The sequence below is a fragment of the Nematolebias whitei genome, chromosome 11 (genome assembly GCF_014905685.2).
Source record: "Nematolebias whitei isolate Nwh7 chromosome 11, NemWhi1, whole genome shotgun sequence".
NCBI lineage: Eukaryota > Metazoa > Chordata > Actinopteri > Cyprinodontiformes > Rivulidae > Nematolebias > Nematolebias whitei.
The window spans coordinates 36762697-36781912 of NC_056508.1; the positions used below are offsets into that span (position 1 = coordinate 36762697).

A 19216-nucleotide genomic window follows, 5' to 3' on the forward strand; every position below is an offset into this window, starting at 1 on the left:
TAGTCAAAAATGTGCTTCTTTGGCCAAAGAAGCACATTTTTGACTATGCTTGTATTATTTTAAAATTGTGGAGGGAAATAGAGATAAAAACTGCATGTTCAATGGCACTGTATGTCATCATTCTGTCTTCTTCCAATGTTGCAGCAGTAGTTCATGAAACACCAGCACCAGCTTCTTTATCTTGACCATCAGATTTTTCACTGCAAGCTTGAAGGTGGGAGTGAAGTGGAGATATGATCTGTAATTCTGGTGTATGTAACATTAAATATCACAATCAACTGTTCAATAGGAAAATGTTCAAACAGGCTTAAGCTGAAGGCAGGATTTCTGATGTTCTGCCCCATCTCTGCCTAAAAACCATAAAGTGTCTTTCATGGAAGTAAACTTTTTATTTAATCTTTTTTTAACCAAACAAGTCACACTGAGGTCACAAATTTATTTTTGTAATGGAGGCCTGGGTCTGATCAGCATAAACATGCATATTTTGGACGAAAAATGGAAACTAGAGCAAACCCTCACAAACATGAGGAGAAGATGCAAAATCTATTCATAAAGGCCCCAGGCCAAAACCGGGGCTTGAATCCAGGACCAGGTTGAGTCTGGATGGACATCCGGCCTAAAACTAATCTTTCATGTGAGTTCACTCACTGTGGTGACCCCTGAAGAAGGGAGCGGCTGAAAGAAACTTACATCATTTTTATTTAAGTACATTTATAGTCATAATTATTTTGATTTCCACATCTGTTTCACCATTTTCATTAACACGTCAATTCTGACTCCATGAGAATCAAGCTGCTGACACAAGCCGTCATAAAACAGGCAAGAGCCATTTTTCTGGCGAATGACTGCATTGGTGTAATAAGGAAGTAGTAGCTGCACCATCAGTCTGCATTCGCATTTCACTGCAGTTCCAAAAACAAACTTAATCCAATCAAATTAAATGATGATTATTACATTTGCAAAAGACGAACCTTAAACAAAAACTATAAGAAAAAAAGAAAAGAGGTGAAAATGAGAAAACACAGACAAACCTTGTAAAAATGTTGATTTAAAATAAAACATAAATATGAATAAATGTAGCCTCAGATGTTTGTGCCATAATGTGTACATGTGCACATTTTGCACATATAAAAATATCCCAAAGCTTAAAAAAATGCCACTTTAAACACACGAAAAATTACAACAAAATAATCCACATAACTTGACAATTACTGTACTTTTATGGTCTTTAAGATAAAAGGTAAAACTGTTGTGTTAGTGGACCCCAACTTAGTATTTGAATTGTTTTTAGACAACAATCTTGCAGTCATGTTCATTCTTATGTTGTTATCAGGTCTCTCTTGTAAATGAGTCCCAGACGCTGATTAACCTGTGTATAAAGAAAGGTTGAAAATTCTTATGTTGTGTTTTCTGTTGCATTGATGGCCCAGTTTTCAAAGATTTTGTCTTTAAATAACAAAAACAGCATAAATATAAAACACAAAGCAGTGGTCTGACCCTTCCCTTCCTCTAAATCTGTTACAAAAAATCAGAATTTAAAGCTTGAAAAGACCACAATAGTAAAAATATTTAAAAGAAATCTAAATAGGAAATGTTAAAAACCTTTTTATTTTGTATTATATAAATTAAACACTAAATATCATGAATAATTTAACATTTATAACCAACTCCTTAAAGTCTTTTGAGTTTTCATCTCACCTGTTGGTTAATTTCTACTGGGATCTTACTGAGTGTCTGGCACTTTCCTTTTATGTACACATTCACTTAAATACCTGGTACTTACTGTGTATTTGACCAGACACTTATGGTTATGTACCTGGCACACACCAGTTATGTACCTGGTCCCTGCTGAAATGTTTTAGACAGTGTCCAGAAGTCGACCATGAATCTACATGTGCTGGAGTTAGTTTCTACTGCAGTAATAAATAAATAAAAAACTTCCCATTTGTTTGATCCCTGCAAAAAATAAATGCAGTATTTAGGATTCTACAATGTACTGTATATTTAAAATGTTCACAGTGAAACCAAACTGAATTAGTGAATGTTTTTTCAAATAAAAAAAGCCCTTGAGCAAGAACTAATGGCTTTTCTGCTCCTCAAGTGTTTCATTCATGTAATTCTTCAGTCTTCATTTCAGTTTGGCGTCTGCAGCAGCTCCCTGATCTCTTCTCTGCAACAACATTGATAGCATAAATTACTCTCTCTTAATGGGGGTTAAATTATTATTTGTCATCAAATAGAAATCAATATAACAAAAAACATCAAATAAAAGGCTTCATTAAACCTCCATAAGTTTTTAAAATAAAGGAAAAAATGTCAGAACAGCAACAGCTAAAGAGACGCCATGAAATAAAACCAAAAATCCAAAAGAAGTGAATGAAAAACATCCAAATATTGATCCCTTTTAAAAATAGAGATCGTTTTTTGTCTTTTGTGTCTTTCACACAGAATTTAGACCTAATGGTTACAATTTTGTATATATTTTAAATAAAGGTAAACACATTATATGCAGTTCAAAAGAATATGAGGAACTCTGATATCTTCAATTACACAGATTGTTTTTAAATTTGATTTAATTTTTCATGAATGTTACCTTCTTCTGTGAGTCTGGGGTTAAACTTCTGTTGATTTTCCCTGCAATGCAAAATGAAAAGGTTTAAATTAGAGTTTATTCAAATAGTCACACAAAAAAAACCCCACAATTGACACTCCTCAGTAATAATAGTTATTATTTTTGCTGGCTGGCTCTGTTTCCTTCATCTATGTAACAAGAAAATAATTTTGTAAGACATTCATTTAAGGTTTAACCCACACTGAGGTTTGATGATGTGAATTAGAAACACTATAGATATACAGCATATTAACTTTTAGATCGACCTACTCTTCCACTTGGGTGGTTCCACTTCACTTCAAACTTGGGTCCTCTACCAGAGACCTGGGAGTTTGAAGGTTCTGTTCAGTATCTTAGCAAGGACTGCATTCCTCTGGACAGAGATCTTTGAGGATGTTTCTGGAATCTGTCGGATCCACTCTTCCAGGATGAGGGTCACTGCACCAAGTGCTCCAAAGACCACTGGGACTACTGACGCCTTGACTCTCCACAACTTCTGTATTTCCACTTTCAGACCTTGGTATTTTTTCTTCTTGTGCTCCTTCTTCCTGATGTTACAGTCACTTGGGATTGCTACATCTATCTCCACTGCCTTCTTCTCTTGAGTGCCAACCACCACAATGTCTGGTTGGTTAGCCTTCACCTGTTTGTCAGTCTGGATCTGGATGTTCCACAGTATCTTAGCCCTACCATTCGTCACCACTAGCCTTGGTGGAGAATGGCAGGTCTTTCACTTTGACTGTGGGACCTCCAGTCCATACTCAGCACAGATTTTCCTGTATATTAGTCCAGCCACTTGGTTATGTTGTTTCATGTATGCTTTTCAGCCTGAATCTTACACTCTGCCATTATGACTGTCTTAGAGATATCTTTGCACAGCCTGCATCTTGGGTCTTATCTGGTATGGTAGACCCTGGCCTCTGTTGCTCTTGTGCTGTGGGCCTGTTCTTGTGCTGCTATGATTAGTGCCTCTGTACTGTCTTTCAGTCCAGCCCTTTCTAGCCACTGGTATGATTTGTTGACATCAGCCACTTCCTCAATCTGCCAGTGGTACATGTCAAGCAGGGGCTTATCTTTCCATGAAGGCTCCTGTTGTTCCTCCTCTTCCAAATTGGGTTTCTGCTGCTACCTGAGACATTCACTCAATTCATCCTCCAGATGTACTGCAGGATCTTAGTTGTTTTAGCCTGGATAGCCTGCTCAAACGCTTTCTAGTCCTCTGCCTCTTTCCTTTCTCTTAGTGTATTGTCTCAGGGTGCTGGACTTGGGGGTGAAACCAATCCAAGCATTGAGGAGTCTTTGTGTTAGTGGCTTCTATCTCCTCCTGCAGGCTATTATACCAGCTGAGTGTCAGAGGATGACTGGTACTGCATACGTGTTGATGGCTCAAACTTTGTTCTTGCCATTCAGATGGATCTTCAGGACATGCCTTACTGTTTGTAGGTATTTGGTTGTGGCTGACTTTCTTGACATTCTTTCTTTCTTCTTCAGACTGATAAAGTCTTCTGGATAAAAACAAAATGTTTCAACAAACAAGAATCCACCCAGAGGATCAGACTTAACCATGTTAGATTTTTCTACCTGGATTATTGAGCATACATCAGGAATTTCTTCTTTTTTGTTTCATCGTGATTGCCATTTGCCTGTGGGATTCCAAGGTATTTATCTGTGCTGGACATCTTGCCTTCAGGTAGTCCAACCCCTTCAGTTGTAATCACCATGCCTTTCTTGCCTTTATCATATATATATATATATATATATATATATATATATATACGTATATATGCTGTATGTCTATGCATTCATTATCTTTACTTGTTTCTTCCTTTTTGTGTCGTGGGGGTTCACTGGTACCCATTCCTATTTCCAGCAGTCACTGTGTGAGAGGCAGGGTACACCCTGGACAGGTCCAAGTCCATTACAGGGACACATAGAGACAAACATCCATTCACTCTCTCACTCACACCTAGTGGCAATTTCGAGTTATCAATCAGCCTAACTTGCATGATTTTGAACTGTGGGAGGAAACTGGAGTACCCCCAAAAAAAACATGCATGCATGGAGAGAACATGCAAGCTCCACCCAAAAGGGTCTTTGGCTGGGATATGAACCAGCGACCTTCTCGCTGGGAGGCAGCAGCTCTACAAACTGTTCCACCATGCCGCCTGCATAACAATGCCTGATAAAACTGTCATGTATGATTTTCTTTTGGTCAGAATGAGCAATCAGACGCAGTCTTACATGCGGTTTGCAAAAAGGAGACACTGCTGTTGGATAAACCTGTCAACCTTCTGAAGGACAGCTGCAATTAACTGTGACTGAATGAAAAAAAAAAGCATGAACATAAGATTTTCAGACCATGGCGGCTCTGAGTTGTGACTGGAATCATTGTCTCTAGTTTATATCAGGTTTTCTTTGTTAAACTTTAAAGTGCACCTGAGTTTTTTCCAGATGTGGAGGTTTTGGGGGAACACCCGACTTCTTTCTTGTAACAGTTGGTGAATCGGTTTTTATCAGGCTGGGTGTCCGACGAAGTGGTGGTTTTAGCTCTGAACTGTGGGCTCCAACCGATGAGTCGTCCACTACCTCTCCACTGAATGCAGACAGGTTTGTCCTCTCCTCAGATGAATCAGAGTTGTTCACTAAAGTACAAACAATACCATTAATTTTATTAGTTCAAGTTTCATTTATGCTTTTATAAATATATTTTTACCAACAGATAAACTCACTCAGAGGACAATGAGTTTTCCACTGATCACAGTGAGGATGAAGATGATGCTGACGAAGGTGATGATTGTTCAGATCATTGTCTGTCACCGAGCAGAGGGCCGGGCTTGGGTCAAATCCATACGATGGGTTCCCAGGATAACCAGCAGGGGGTAGTGAGCCGCGACCAGAGGAGGACGATGATTGGCTGAGGGTGGTGGAGGTGGTGCTGCCGGATCCGATGGAGCGTGGTCGGGGATATTCTAAACCCCTGTGTGAACAACACGCCACAGGGACTGACAGCACACAGATAAACGGCATCAATGAGAATATGAGATGCTGTGCTGCTAGCTAGATTTTGCTCAAGTATAAAAACTAAAAGAAAATGTGAAAAAATATTGGCTAAATTCTAGGAGATGGTGTATATATGAGACATTTTACTGATATTCTTAACATTTGTTTTTATTTTTCAATTATATATAAGTTAATTTGGTGCCACAAATCCATCCGTTTGTTAGGATTTAAACTTTTCTGTGCTCACTTTTCCTGGGTTTTCTCCTAAATGGAGGGAAAGGAACTTAGCAGAAATGAGTCTTTCCCCAATAACTGTAGTTAACTCTAAATTAAGGGAGTGAATGGTTGTTTGTCTCATTTGTTTCTATGTGTGTCTGTGATTGATATGACCTGTCCAGGGTGTCCCCCGCCTCTCACACAGTAATGGATGAATATGGGCACCAGTGACCCCGGTGACCCGAAAAGGAAGAAGCGGATAAAAATAATGGATGGATGGATGGATGAAGCTTGTGGTATGCATTTGTAGAACTTGTGGTACGCTTGTGGATCTTATTGTACACATAAAAACCTTGTTGTATGCTTGTGTGACTACTTATGAAACTGATTTATTTTCATATAAATATACAGCAAAATATATTAAAAAAAGAACAAAACAAAGCCTGACATGGTCACTTTTACATTTAGTATCTAATGTTGGGTATCTAATGAACTGGTGATTACATCAGAATATGGTCTGAGATGATGTGTTTGCAGCTTCTTACCTCTCCCAGGCAGGACACAACCGACGGCTCGGTCACAAATTGCAGCATCACTGGGTTGGATGTCCATGAAGGGTTCACGACCCATTCCCATGAACACCCTTTCCTGCAGACGCAGCTCTGGAAGATACAATATATTCATAATGTTTTATTTTTTATTTTTTAATTACTTTTAAAGCATTTTATAAACTCATTAGGTATGTACATAATAAAAAATATATAGTATATAGTTGTACAACCTCTGCTGTGAGCTGCCTGGTCCCACAGTATCCTCTCCAGGTCAGTGGTCCAGGCTTTCTTCACCTCAAGGCTGGATGCCTTCAGAGTGTAGGTGTCCTCATGTTTTCTCCTGCGGATCCAGATCTCAAAACACAAACTGCCCATACAAGAGTTCTGGGTCATCCCAACATCGTTTGTCTGGCAAATAAAACAAAGTACCAAAATGATTGGACTTTTTATGAGCATAATTTATTTGTTTTTGTTTATGACTCTGATTTAAAGGTACAAATATAGGTGCATCTCAAAAAAACGTATAATTTCGCTAATAAATTCAATAATTTTTGTCTATCATGTCACAAAGTGAAACTCATACATTATATAAATTCATTACACACAGAAAGAGAAAGATATGTCAAGCCTTTATGTCTTGTAATTTTGATTATTATGTTTTATACATAATGAAAAAACAAAATTCAGTGTCAGAAAATTAAGACTTTTGTGAAAAGGTTCAATATTGTAAACTCTTGGTGTCACACCCTAATCAGCTGATCAACTCCTAGACATGAGCTACAAATGTCACGTTCCTCAAGTCCAGTCTCTCCTGAACCAGAGACAACGTCAGGTCTTAACTGGGCTGAGAAGATAAAGAACTGGACTGTTGCTCAGTGGTCCAGTGTCCTCTGCTGGTGTTGGTCCACTGTGTTTTCTGAAGTCTACAGTCCACACTGCATCTACCAGGACATTTCAGAGCACTTCATGTTTCCTTCTGCTGATGAGCTTTATGCAGATGCTGATTTCATTTTCCAGCAGGACTTGGCTCCTGCCCACACTGCCACAAGTACCAAAAGCTGGCTGTGGAATATTATAATTTTCTGAGATACTGAATTTTGTTTTTTGATTATTTTTAAGCCATAATCATCAAACTTACAAGAAATAAAGGCTTGAAATATTTCACTCCAGAATCTGCTGTAATATATGAGTTTCATATTATGAAATGATTGACAAAAGAAATTGAACTTTTTCATGATATTCTAATTTTTTTGAGATGCACCTGTGCAGTCTGAGTAATCAGTGGAGATATCAATAAAACATCAAGATTTCATCCTTGAATAGAGACAAAAACCAAGAGGAAAACTCTTCTAGTTGTTTGCACCTGACTCCATTTAGAAAAATTCAGAGCAAAATGTTTTGCCTCTTGTTTCTTTTTATGGAAATGCGAAAAAAATAAAAAATAAGATTAATAAAAAGTTATTTTTACTTCCAGTAGAGTGTTTATTATTACGTGAAAGTCGTTAAAAACTAAATATCATTATTCAGCTGTTTGATGAAAACAATAAAACGACGTGTGCAGACCTTTAACGACTGTTTGTAGACATAAACATCATTTCCAACGTTTGTCCCTTTGGGCTTGCTGAAGAGAATCAGATGCTCAAAGAGGAAGAGTCTGCGAACACATTTCTTCTTCCTGAAGAAAACTGTGAACTCATCCTGGCGAATCAGCTGTCCCTGCTCCTTTAGATTAACCTTAGAAAAGAGAAAAGTACAGAAAAGGATAGAAGGCTGTTAATGCCATTTAGATGATAGAACCTATAATTTAAAGATCTTACATCGCAGTCCTGGATAGCGTCCATTGTGAGCAAATCGTTGCCGTGACGCATCTGAAACTGAATGAGGTCCGCCGCAGCCTGGATGTCAGCTCTCTCCCTGTCCCTCTCAAAGTCTGTCAGGTCAGGGACATGTGCAGACAGGTCACACGCACCGTGTCCACACACACCAAATGGGGACACAGTGTCATGTGTCCTGTCTCTTGATGCGCGTGAGGAGACTAACGCCAGCATGTCCTGCAGCAGGAGGCTGTACTTGCTGATCCTCTGAATGGGTCTCAGCAGGTAGGATGAGAGGTCCATCATGTCCCCCAGCTCCTGCTGCTTCTTCTGTGAGGGGACAGCGTAAAACGGGACAGTGAAGGTTAAGCGGTTTAGTCAATTTTAATTTTTGAGCTCCAAGGACCGTTAGAGCACATTTCACTATAAACTCAGCTTTGTTTTAACGCCTAGGTGAAATTTGAATATTTATAAACTAAGACCAAACAATGTTGGTTAATGTAAGTCTGGTAACTATTTTTTTATTTTTGTTTAATCCCTGTTAACTTTCTAACTTTATGTCCACTACTATAATATTTCACATTTAATCAAGGAAAACAATAAATATTTGGTAATAAGTGTAAGTGTAAATGAGTGAATATAGTTTTTAACCTACTAAGACCCAAACTCTTGCATATGTGGATGCCAGGTCCTAGAGTACTAACTTTAGACCACCTGATGTTGTGTAGTCCTGATCTGTCCATGCATAGACTGGACAAGAGCTCTGAAAATCTGCAGGGGTGTCCAGTAATAAGACATCATTTTGTCTAGGTGGGGCTACACATTAGAAAAACGTATGTACACAAATAACACACTGTATTTCACATAATCTGAGAAATGGTCCATAATTGCATTAACTCGCACACAGACAAACTAAACAGCTGCTATACTCGCTGATACGTTAATGCAGATTAAATATAGTTGCTCAGTCGATTACATCATAGTTAGCTCCTTGAAGTTTACGGTTTTAAGTTTACCTCTGACGACAGTCCGCTCAGAACAAATGGGAAGCTACCGTTAGCATTCTGAGTGCTGCCTGAAACATTTTGCTGCTGCTGCCTGTGAGCCTTCTTCCCACACTGTCCTCTTTATGTTACCAGAGATCCATATGACAAAAAAACAGTGATTTCTGAGACTCAGTCAGATTCTTTTATCGCTCAACTGTCTGTTTCTGATCATAACGGCTTTAGATGCAGTGGACGTGAACTTGGGGTCAAATTGACACCCAAACAGATCTAATACCTGACCAGATTATGTATCAGGCTGTGTGACTCTGAATGTAACATTTTTACAAAGCACCGCATGTCTACAATATTATTAATATTATTACTGATTCAGCATTAGTTAACACTTAAACAATCTGGGCTATAGATTTAATAGCTTTTGCTTCTTATACCTACATTAATGAGGCTGCTCATAACTTTATTGCCAGTTTAACAGTTTCCTTTCTCTTTCACCTCTGTAGACCGATCATTTTTACACATCTAACCATCTCAACTTTATTTTTGCAAAGTTCTTCAAATCCTTAAAGTTGTCATTTTTTACTCTCTCTCTTCTAAAACATTCGATTCAAGGACAGGAGGCTCCTTTGCTGCATATTTTCCTTCCCACTGCCAGTTTTCATTGTAACATTTATTTACTATTTTACCTCATCTGTCAGTCTTATTGTGTGATCAGTTTATCTTCAGAGGCAAGTAGTCCTGGAGCAGCAAGTTTACAATGATGAACAGTGAAAATTTACAAACAGTGCTTTAAACTAACCCTTAATCCTGTACAAACGGTGTAAGGATTCATTTAGAGCCAAAACAAATGTAAGTGAGAACCCAATACATTTCACTTTGTGAAACAAAAGTGTGAACCCAATACTTGTGATCTTGTGTTGCAGCTGAGTTCAAACAAAAACAACAACAATAAATAAACAAATACAGACTAACCTTGAAGATATCATGGCGATGGTGCAAGATCAGAGCATCTGACTGAGGTTTATTCTTGCTGTACAACGCATACAGGCCAAAACTCCCGCTCTGAAGAAAGTTCAGGTGAGCATCACCAATGCAGCACATTTAAAACATTATATTTAAGAAGAAAGCCTTTACAGTAAAGATATACAGTTATTTCTCACATGTCTGAGAAAGCAGCGAGCCACCATGCCCGGCTGCCTCTCACTGGCCTCCAGCTCCAGTAGGAAATAATGACTGTGGAAGTCATAAAGCTTCTCCAAGTTTCCAAAGATGACCCCACGCTTGCCCCGAAGGTCCTGAGGAATGTCCAACCTGTCCATCAGTGGGAGGTAGTGTGACAGGATGTAACCCAGAGAGCGCACGTACTCCCTCTCTGTGAGCACCAGCTCGTCCATGATGCGCTGCAGCCTCCTGGTGACAAGGAGGGAGAAACGATGCATGAACTTCACTCATGAGAGACTCAAGGTAATGCAGAAAAACACCATTACAATTAAACACCTCATTGTTATTATTTTTATTATTGTAGAAGACAGAAATGACTGTTGTAGTTAGCTAACGTGATGCGCTTCCTGTGATGAAACGAGTGGTTTGCCTTTTAAAAATAGTATAAGGCATTATAACCTTTAGACAAACCTTTCAAATAGTTCACCTCCTGCAAAGTTTTCTTGTTATGTTTCTTTACTGGTCTCACATGATAAGTGGATTAAATTTTTTTTTTTTACTGTACTTGTCAAAAATTTGCACTAAATAAGTTGCAAACGTAGAATTTTCACTTTTTGTTAAAAAAAAATGTAAAAATGGTTTTAATGGTTCATTTTAAATGTTTAAAATGAATTCTAAACTCCTGAAACTTGGCTGATTTACTTGTAAACTCGTTTATTACAGAAAAGCAGAAACTGGCTTCTGAGTGGTGTTTTGTTGCTGCTCCTTGTTGTTAAAAATGAAAATGTTTAATTTCATTTATTCCTAAAAATAACTTGGGCTATATCTTTGTTTTTATCATTTCAACAGATGAAACAGATGAATATAGCCTTTACTCTAATGAGATAGGATGAATTTTAGGAACAGGCTGCCATCTTATCTGCTTTTTAAACATTTCAAATAGCTTCAAAAAGTTAACCTGTAGCCAAATCACACTCCTATGTTTCCTGAGAACCATTACTTTGACTGATCCTATTCACTTATTCTGGTGTAATTGCGTTTTTTCAAATGTTGTTCATTTACACCTTAGGGCCACCGTACTAAGGTGTAAATGAACATTTGAAAAAACGGAATTACATTTGAAAAAATTGAATTACATTAAGCCAAACAGGATTTTTTTTTTTTTACTTGGGCGGCTGTGGCTGAGTGGTTAGAGCAGTCGTCCTCCAATGCAGGAGTTGGGGGTTTGAATCCACCAGCAGTCACATGCCGAAGTGTCCCTGGGCAAGACACTGAACCCCTCATAGCCTCTGATGTGTCTCATCAGTGAATGAATGTGATCTAAAACTCTGATTAGTCTCTTTAAAATGATTAGTTCAATTATCTTTGTAGAGATCTAGTAGAGTGCTGTACGAATGGGTAAATGAGGACACAGATTGTTTTGTAAAACGCTTTGAGTATCTTGATTAGATAGAAAGGCGCTATATAAGTACAGTCCATTTACCGTTTACTTTATTAACAGCATAAAACCGGACAACAGAACAATATACAGTACACACAACAAAGTTAGCAGGTTAACCTTTAGCCTGTAGAAACTGTTTTGTTCAGCCTGAAGAAGATATGACGCTGAAAAACTCGGAAGGATCTTCAAGGTAATGAAGTTTTGTTGACAGACATTTCATTTATACATTTTAGTTTTACTCGCGCTGCATTAGTAATATTGTATACATAGCCATAATCATTTAAACGATAAAATGAACATGAGGCAAGCCCCCAGATGTTGCAAACTATAAATAGATTTGTCCACAGAGAACCAACCTAGTGTGTGCTAGTTACTAAAACATTAGCAAGTGTACCAGGGATTATCCGTTTAATTTGATGTTGCACAAATGATAAAATAAGACAAGTTTCTTCAGTTTGTCATTCCCTTTTTTTCTAATGTTGTTCATTTACACCTTAGAGCCACCATAACTTATAGGTAGATTTCATCACTTTGCTCAGTCATTCTGTTTTTTAATCAACCCATTAATGAAAAAGCAAAAAAAGCAAAGAGACAGTACCTGAAGCTCTTCACTGTCAGCTTAGAGACAGAAAAGTGTTCATTAATCTCCACAAGATTCACAGGAGTTTATAAGTTAGCGATAAATATGTTTTAATCAGCTGCACAAGATGATTTTCACCCTCATATGATCAACTTACAGGGCACTGTTGGTGTTCTCTGGTGAACTGGACAAATAAAACGCTCCTCCGTATCGCTCAGTGGGTAGGCTGGAGTGTTTACAGCACACAGTCCCAATCCCCCCCGCAGCCCCCCGGTCGCTCATACATGACTCCTCGTCGGAGCAGAAGCTCCCGTGGCGGGAGATCTGAAACTTCTGAGCTTCCTGGAGGATTCGAGAAGATGGCTGACTGTGGTGGGAACACGATGACAGAGGTCGAGGCTGCTGCTCTGGAGATGAGCCAGCTGCCGCGACTCTAGGTGCGCATGAGTCCTGACTGACCGACCGCACGCCAGGACCCCGTTTCCATGGAAACCACTGGCAGCCGACAGTATGGGACTGAGACAGAGCAGCAGCATCTCTCTCGCTTCTAGCTCTGCTCGTCTGTCTCCTCCTCGCCTCCCTGTCGGTTTTTCTTGTTGACCTATTAAAAATAAAACAAAAAGTGAAATTATAAAGTTTCTCCTCTTTGTGTTTCTGCAGAATGATCTCTTGAGGAATCTACACCTGATAATTGTCCAGAGAACCTGACTGAACTTTTTTAGATTTTTCTACCTAGATTATTGAGCATGCAGCAGGACACACCTGATAATATTTTTAGAAAATCTGATTATCTATTTATTTATTTATTTTTGTCATCACCTCAAGCTTAAAATCTTTGGAATTCAAGCATTTATAAGGAAGACGTGTGTTGTATTTTGAGTCTTTTTATCCAGTTTGCTACTTTAGCTTTTAGCTACTGTTTTGTTCCTCTTAGCTTTTAGCTGGTTTTTTTTTTTTACTGATTTTAGCATTTAGCTACAGTTTTGCTAATTCCAGCTATTAGGTACAGTTTTGCTAATATTGTCATCTAGCTACTGTTTTGTTCTTTTTAGCTTTGAACTATGGTTTTGTTGATTATAGCTTTTATTGTAGGAGTTGTGGTTTTTGCCCCCTGATGTCTAGCCCCATCTGGTGTTGTGACTCGTATTTATGATTGCTTTCTCCCATCCTCTGTTTCTCTTTATAGGGTTTGTGTTTTCCTAGTGTCTAGCTCCATCTGGTGTTGTGTCTCTGTCCCCCTCTCTTGTATCTGATTTGTTCTATTTTCCACAGCTGTGTAAGCTCACAGGTGTTGTGTGTTAGTCCTCGTCAACATTTGTATTTAAGCCTGTGTGTTTCTCTTACCCCTCATCCTGGCATTGTCTTCTGTCTTCTGGTAATGGCCTATCTGTTCTGTGAGTGTTCATCTTTTTTGTTTTGTTAATCAAATATTTTATTTTATATATTTATTCTGAGTCTTTGCCTGTTTGCTTGCACCACTGGGTTCACCAGCACCATCCCATTGTGACATGTATCTTCTGTTAGACTAATTTTGGTTATTAGTTAGTTTTGCTGGTTTTAGCTTTTAGCTACTGATTTGCTAATATTAGCTTTTAGCTATGATTTTTGCTTTAATCTATTACTTTGCTTTTTGTAGCTACTTGATTTAACTTTATTTTATAAAACCTCAGCTTATAAAGTTAAGTGTAAAGAATGCAGTTACCTGTGGGGTGAATGTGGGGTGACCTTTGACTCCTGGCTTGCTCCAGCATCACTGCTGTCTTCAGGTTTGATTATAATGTTACAGCAGGCCACAGTTGTCGAATGAGGGGTCTTGCTATCCAGGATTGGCCTTCGTTTTCCTAAATCTGCTGCCCCTGACACAACCTCCTCCCACTGTGGATGTCGGAATCCAGGGGTTGACTGTACCACCAACATCTGTCCACCAGGAGATGCAGTCTGAACATTGGTGCTTATCACATCAACATAATGACCTTCACAGCAGCTGCTAGAAACTGGTTGCTGGTGGCAAACGTCATCCAGAACCTGCATCCTCTCGTGGAGCAGCTCCTGAGCTTCTTGACATTTCAGATAAGCAGCATTCCAAACCTGTATCCCACGGGAATCTGGCAGGGTGCTAGCCAAGGTTTTTATCTCCTGGAATTTATCTGGGCTGAAGTGAAGAAATTTTTCTTGAAAAGATTGGAGAATTATTCTGTCAGAAGATGGTGAAGTACTTGCGGTAGGACCTGAGCCGTGTGTTGCATCTGACTGACAAAGAGGTGTAGAGTTAGGACAGGGATCTTTGTTCTGTTTTTCTAACCAGGTGTTTGTTTGATTGGCCTGGGAGGCACTTTGAAGGTCTTGTATTGTGTGGATTCTGGATCGACTTTGGGTAAAAAAATCAGTGCATTCACCAGCCAGCTCCGTAGCCTGTTTGTGGAAAAACAGTTTTTGTGTAGCACGACAAAATATGCAAGTATGGTTAAAGATGTCAAGGATCTCACCTGCTCACAGAAGTCACACACGTTGACCATGATCTGCAGCTCTCGGCCACGTGCCTCAGCTCTGCACAGGAAATCCTCCAGGCTTGATTTGAAGGTGCAAACAAAAGCCCTGAAAGTTTCTGTCTCTGGGAAGGAAAGTCCACTCTGCTGTAGCCTCTCTGCCTCTGACACTAAGGACATGGCGTGGTGCCTGCGGTCCTGCAGGAAGCACAGAAGGATTCAGAGAGCTGGACAGGCAGAACAACGCAAGCGCAGAAAGATGGAAATGATGCAAACTCAGACTCACGTTAGCTTCAATTAGGAAACCTGTGAAGCTGTTGAGGACCTGCTCCATCCTGTCTCCAGAGCTCTGAATTGATGCAGCTTCCAGCAGGTGGCACTCTCCTTCAGCACTGAACCACTGCTGAATCTGCTCAAATAGTAAAAATACCAAATGAGCAAGCGTATGCGTTTAGATAGATTTCAGTTAAAGTTTATTATGACATATTTGAGTTATTAATTCATATACAGAAGTTGCATGTTATAGCTAATAAACAGCTGAATTAACTTCAGTACTCTGGTGACAAGCTGAAAAGAGCTTATCATTGCTTAGCTTTTTCATTTTGTTGTATTTTGAGTCTTTTTCTCTTTTGAGTGTGTGCCGGTGTATGATTTGTATTTTATCATGATGCATGCTCAATAACCCAGGTAGAAAAATCTAAAAAAGTTAAATCTGGTCCTCTGGACATAAAAAAAACCCAAAAAAAAAACAAAGCAAAACAACAAAAAAGCTTTTTTGTTGTTTTGCTTTGTTTTTGTTTTTTTTTAATGTCCTGAGGACCAGATTTAACTTTTTTAGATTTGTATTTTACTTGTTCTATGACATTCAATTCATTTTGCTCAACTCTATTTATACAGCACCAATTCACAACAAAACTGATCTCAGAGCACGACGCAAAAGTTACACAGGTCCATTATATGGTATATGCTGACAATGTTAATCAAATGAAACTGGATTAAAATAATCTATAAAGAGTTTTCAGTTAGCATCAAAAATGTATGAAAAAGTTGACATAGGTCAGCTAAAGAAAACAAAAATAGGAAGGAAACTATATTATAGAATTAAACCCCACTTCTGACTCGTGAAAAAAATATCTAAAGGGCAATATAAGTCTCACTGACCTAAACTCCAAAAGAAATTTAAATACATAAATCTGTGATTATATCATCACATATACTTAATTTAAAATGTTATTTTGTGAGTTTATCATAATGCTGAAAACCTTGTTTCTGTAAAATGTTGCAGTACATATTATAAATAAGTATATTGGCGGTACGGCTCTTTTGGTAGAGCTGTTGCATCTCAGTGAGAAGGTTGCTGGTTCAAATCCCAGTCAGGGACCTTTCTGGGTGGAGTTTGCATGTTCTCTCCGTGTATGCGTGGGTTTTCTCCGGGTACTTCGCTTTCCTCGCACAGACCAAAAACATGCATGTTAGGCTGACTGGTAACTCTGAATTGAGTGAGAGAGTCAACGGCTGTTTGTCTCGTTTGTCTCTGTGTCCCTGTGATGGACTGGAGACCTGTCCAGGGTGCCCCCCCCCCCCACACACACACACACATTGATAGATGCACAATGACACCAGTGACACTGCGACCCAAAAAGGAAGTAGCGGGTAAAGATAATGGATGGATGAAGTAAGTATATTGAACCTGGTAGAAGAGTCCTTCCATTTCTCTGAGCTGCAGCAGGTACTCCAGGTGTTCCAGGGACACGTTTGTCCTCTGCACGAGGACATGAGCCTGCTCCTCCACATGATTGTACAGACTGGACACTGAGTCCACTGCATCACTGTATGAACGAGAAAGGGAAACATCCCAAGAAGCAACAAGTAAAAGTAGTTCTTACTGTGTGCATTTGTTGCTGTACAGAGAAAACTCTTCTGAAGATTAGATCTCAGGTTCTGTGTGACACAAAATAAAGTTGCACCTTTACAAATGTCTTTGCTTATGTTCGGTTGTTTCCATAGTCAGTGTGAAGGGCCATTTGTGATCAACCACTGACCTGATTACTCACAGTACCGTATTTTTTGGACTACAAGGCGCACTTAAAATCCTTTAACATTCTTAAAAATCTACAGTGAGCCTTATAATCTAGTGCACCTTATGTATTAATTCTGGTTGTGCTTACTGACCTTAAACCAATTTTATGTGGTACAACTGAACAATGTTGAGCGTTATTATGAATGAGTTGAATAAAGTTTGACTTTTCTGACTGTTTTGTTTTGCTTAATGTGCCTTGTAATCCGAAAAATACAGTAATTTTCTTCTTTCATAAATACCATAAAATCATAAGGCAAATCTTGAATCAGACCACAACTAGACACATTAGCTGTAAACACAGAAAGCGAGGACATGTTTGTTGTTTACCTGAGGTCCTCGCAGTGAGGGTATTTCAAGTCACTCTCCTTCCTTAACCTTGCCAGAACGGCTCCGCCCTCCCTTTGCAGTTTGACCAATCGGCTGTCGTCCAGCACGTCCCTCATCAAAGTCTTCTGGTCCATCATGCGTTGCTGCACTGTCTGTTGGAGAAAACTCTTTCACTGATACACTTTATAAGCATTTAGAAATATTTTCATATTCCTCAGTAATTCAAAATAATATTTCATAATTTAAAGTTCAAAGAATGTGTTATTACCTGTACAGTATCTGTCATCTGCGGTTCCTCTAACTTACTGATGGCTCTCAGAAGCAGGCACGAAGCCTCATGGAGGTCAATAACAAATGGGAAGAGTCTCTAAAGAATCAAAGATTTGAACATTGAACCAGTGAGGAAGCAACATATGCACAATCTTACAAGAAGGAGGAGCATCAAAGCTGAGCAGAAACAGGTAATGTGTCTCACCTGGTGGAGCTCCATCCAGCCACAGCGGCCATCAGACGAGCCACCTACACCTGAGCTCAGCTGATTCGCTTCCACCAGTTTGAGCAAAGCTTTTATCGAAGTCACCAGATCAGTCTGAATCAACATATACACGTCAAATAACCTGGAGGTCATTACTCAAAAACTCTAGTGCATTTGTTTAATGAATTAAAAAACTAAACCTGTATCCCAGGACATCGTTCTGGCTGACGGTTGTCTTTGTCTACCAGCAGCACAAAACTGCTCACTGCGCAGGGACACTGCTCCTGGAACAGATTTTAATATGAGTTACACTCTTTTCATTGAAAATGATGAGAGTAAAGGTGCTAACTAACACTGTACCTGTAACACCTGCAAATGAACAGTATTTTGCAGCTATAAGTTGTCACAATTGTTATTAATTTAAAAAACACTTATTTTAGCTACAAAACAATAATGATTTAAGGTTATAAATATGTATTTTAAATAAGTGGCAACTCAGCTGGACATGCTTGTTGTACTCACGAGTTGATTCAGCTGTATTATAATACATATAATACATATATAATATACAGCTGATGTGTGGTTTGCGTGTTTCATACTTGAAGAGCCATCAAAGCTTTGTAGAGCTGTGGTTGAGGATTCTTCCTACGAGCATCAAAAATGAGAGTCATCCCAGCTTCTCTGATTTCCTTCCTGGATGCAAACACAAAGTAAAGAAGGTTGCTTTTGGTTTATGAGAAATAACACGAGTTGTATTAAAAATGAAAAAAAAAAACTAGTCATGGTATTATTTTAATTAATTTTAGAAAGGTGCATAACTGTGTATATCTCATTGCTTTTAATTTGTTTTAAATACAAATTATTTTAAAAAAAAATCAACAAATCTGAAGTCAACAAAGGCTGAAAAAGTGACAGTTGATAAAAAAATAATAATAATAAAAATAAAAAAATATATATATATATATAATTGATATACTCACTTTACAATGGCTAAGCATTGATTTACACACTATTTTCTGCAACAATTGAAAGTAATTTAAATTCGGGTTTTTTGAATTCACATAACTTTTCATTCATTCATTCAACCTTTATTTAAACAGATAAATCACATTGAGTCTCGAAGACTCGTTTACAAGTGAGACCTGTTTTTTTCAAACTCAGACCAAACTTTTCAATGGTGGACACTAACATTCAAATTATTATGAAATAATAACCCTGTTCTTTTTAAAAACAACAAAAAAGGTTGAATCATGTCATCTGGACTTCGTTTTTTTTTGTTAAAAAGAAACGTTTCGCCCCTCGTCCAAGAGGCTTCGTCAGTCTGAGGCCTAGCCATCTGGTATTACCCAGAAGCCACCCTGACTCTTGTGTTTCAAGCCTGCCTCAGATACCCCTGAGGTCTGGCCTTTTCACTAATGGTTTCAAAAACACAAAGTTTGTTTTCTCAGTCATCCAGGTATATAACAACAAAAA

At 38.6% G+C, this 19216-nt stretch overlaps 2 protein-coding genes and 1 long non-coding RNA gene across 3 annotated transcripts in view; 1 reads left to right on the forward strand and 2 right to left on the reverse strand.

Moving 5' to 3' along the window:
* LOC119417092 (DELTA-sagatoxin-Srs1a) overlaps positions 1 to 1001 on the forward strand; it is a gene marked incomplete in the record, with an annotated part of 4173 nt that extends 3172 nt beyond the window's left edge. Inside the window, 1 exon segment of the mRNA XM_037684302.1 lies at positions 23 to 1001.
* A 1100-nt stretch (positions 1002 to 2101) lies between these two features.
* LOC119417093 lies at positions 2102 to 5394 on the reverse strand. Its single transcript, XR_005187129.1, has 4 exons — positions 5341 to 5394; positions 5048 to 5253; positions 2594 to 2634; positions 2102 to 2170 (listed from the first exon to the last, which is right to left on the reverse strand). It is a non-coding gene; the product is annotated as an uncharacterized LOC119417093 (long non-coding RNA).
* Positions 5395 to 5414: 20 nt separating this feature from the next.
* LOC119417301 overlaps positions 5415 to 19216 on the reverse strand; it is a 28691-nt gene continuing 14889 nt past the window's right edge. The window contains exons 8-27 of the mRNA XM_037684509.1: positions 18343 to 18436; positions 17944 to 18027; positions 17744 to 17857; positions 17537 to 17635; positions 17269 to 17420; positions 16552 to 16690; positions 15148 to 15270; positions 14862 to 15059; positions 14678 to 14787; positions 14078 to 14527; positions 12533 to 12976; positions 10354 to 10603; positions 10166 to 10255; positions 8374 to 8522; positions 8196 to 8292; positions 7942 to 8112; positions 6609 to 6786; positions 6366 to 6489; positions 5463 to 5588; positions 5415 to 5421 (exon numbers count right to left, since the gene is read on the reverse strand). Coding sequence (XP_037540437.1) covers positions 5415 to 5421; positions 5463 to 5588; positions 6366 to 6489; positions 6609 to 6786; positions 7942 to 8112; positions 8196 to 8292; positions 8374 to 8522; positions 10166 to 10255; positions 10354 to 10603; positions 12533 to 12976; positions 14078 to 14527; positions 14678 to 14787; positions 14862 to 15059; positions 15148 to 15270; positions 16552 to 16690; positions 17269 to 17420; positions 17537 to 17635; positions 17744 to 17857; positions 17944 to 18027; positions 18343 to 18436 — 3199 coding nt within the window. The remainder of the gene's footprint in view (positions 5422 to 5462; positions 5589 to 6365; positions 6490 to 6608; positions 6787 to 7941; positions 8113 to 8195; positions 8293 to 8373; positions 8523 to 10165; positions 10256 to 10353; positions 10604 to 12532; positions 12977 to 14077; positions 14528 to 14677; positions 14788 to 14861; positions 15060 to 15147; positions 15271 to 16551; positions 16691 to 17268; positions 17421 to 17536; positions 17636 to 17743; positions 17858 to 17943; positions 18028 to 18342; positions 18437 to 19216) is intronic.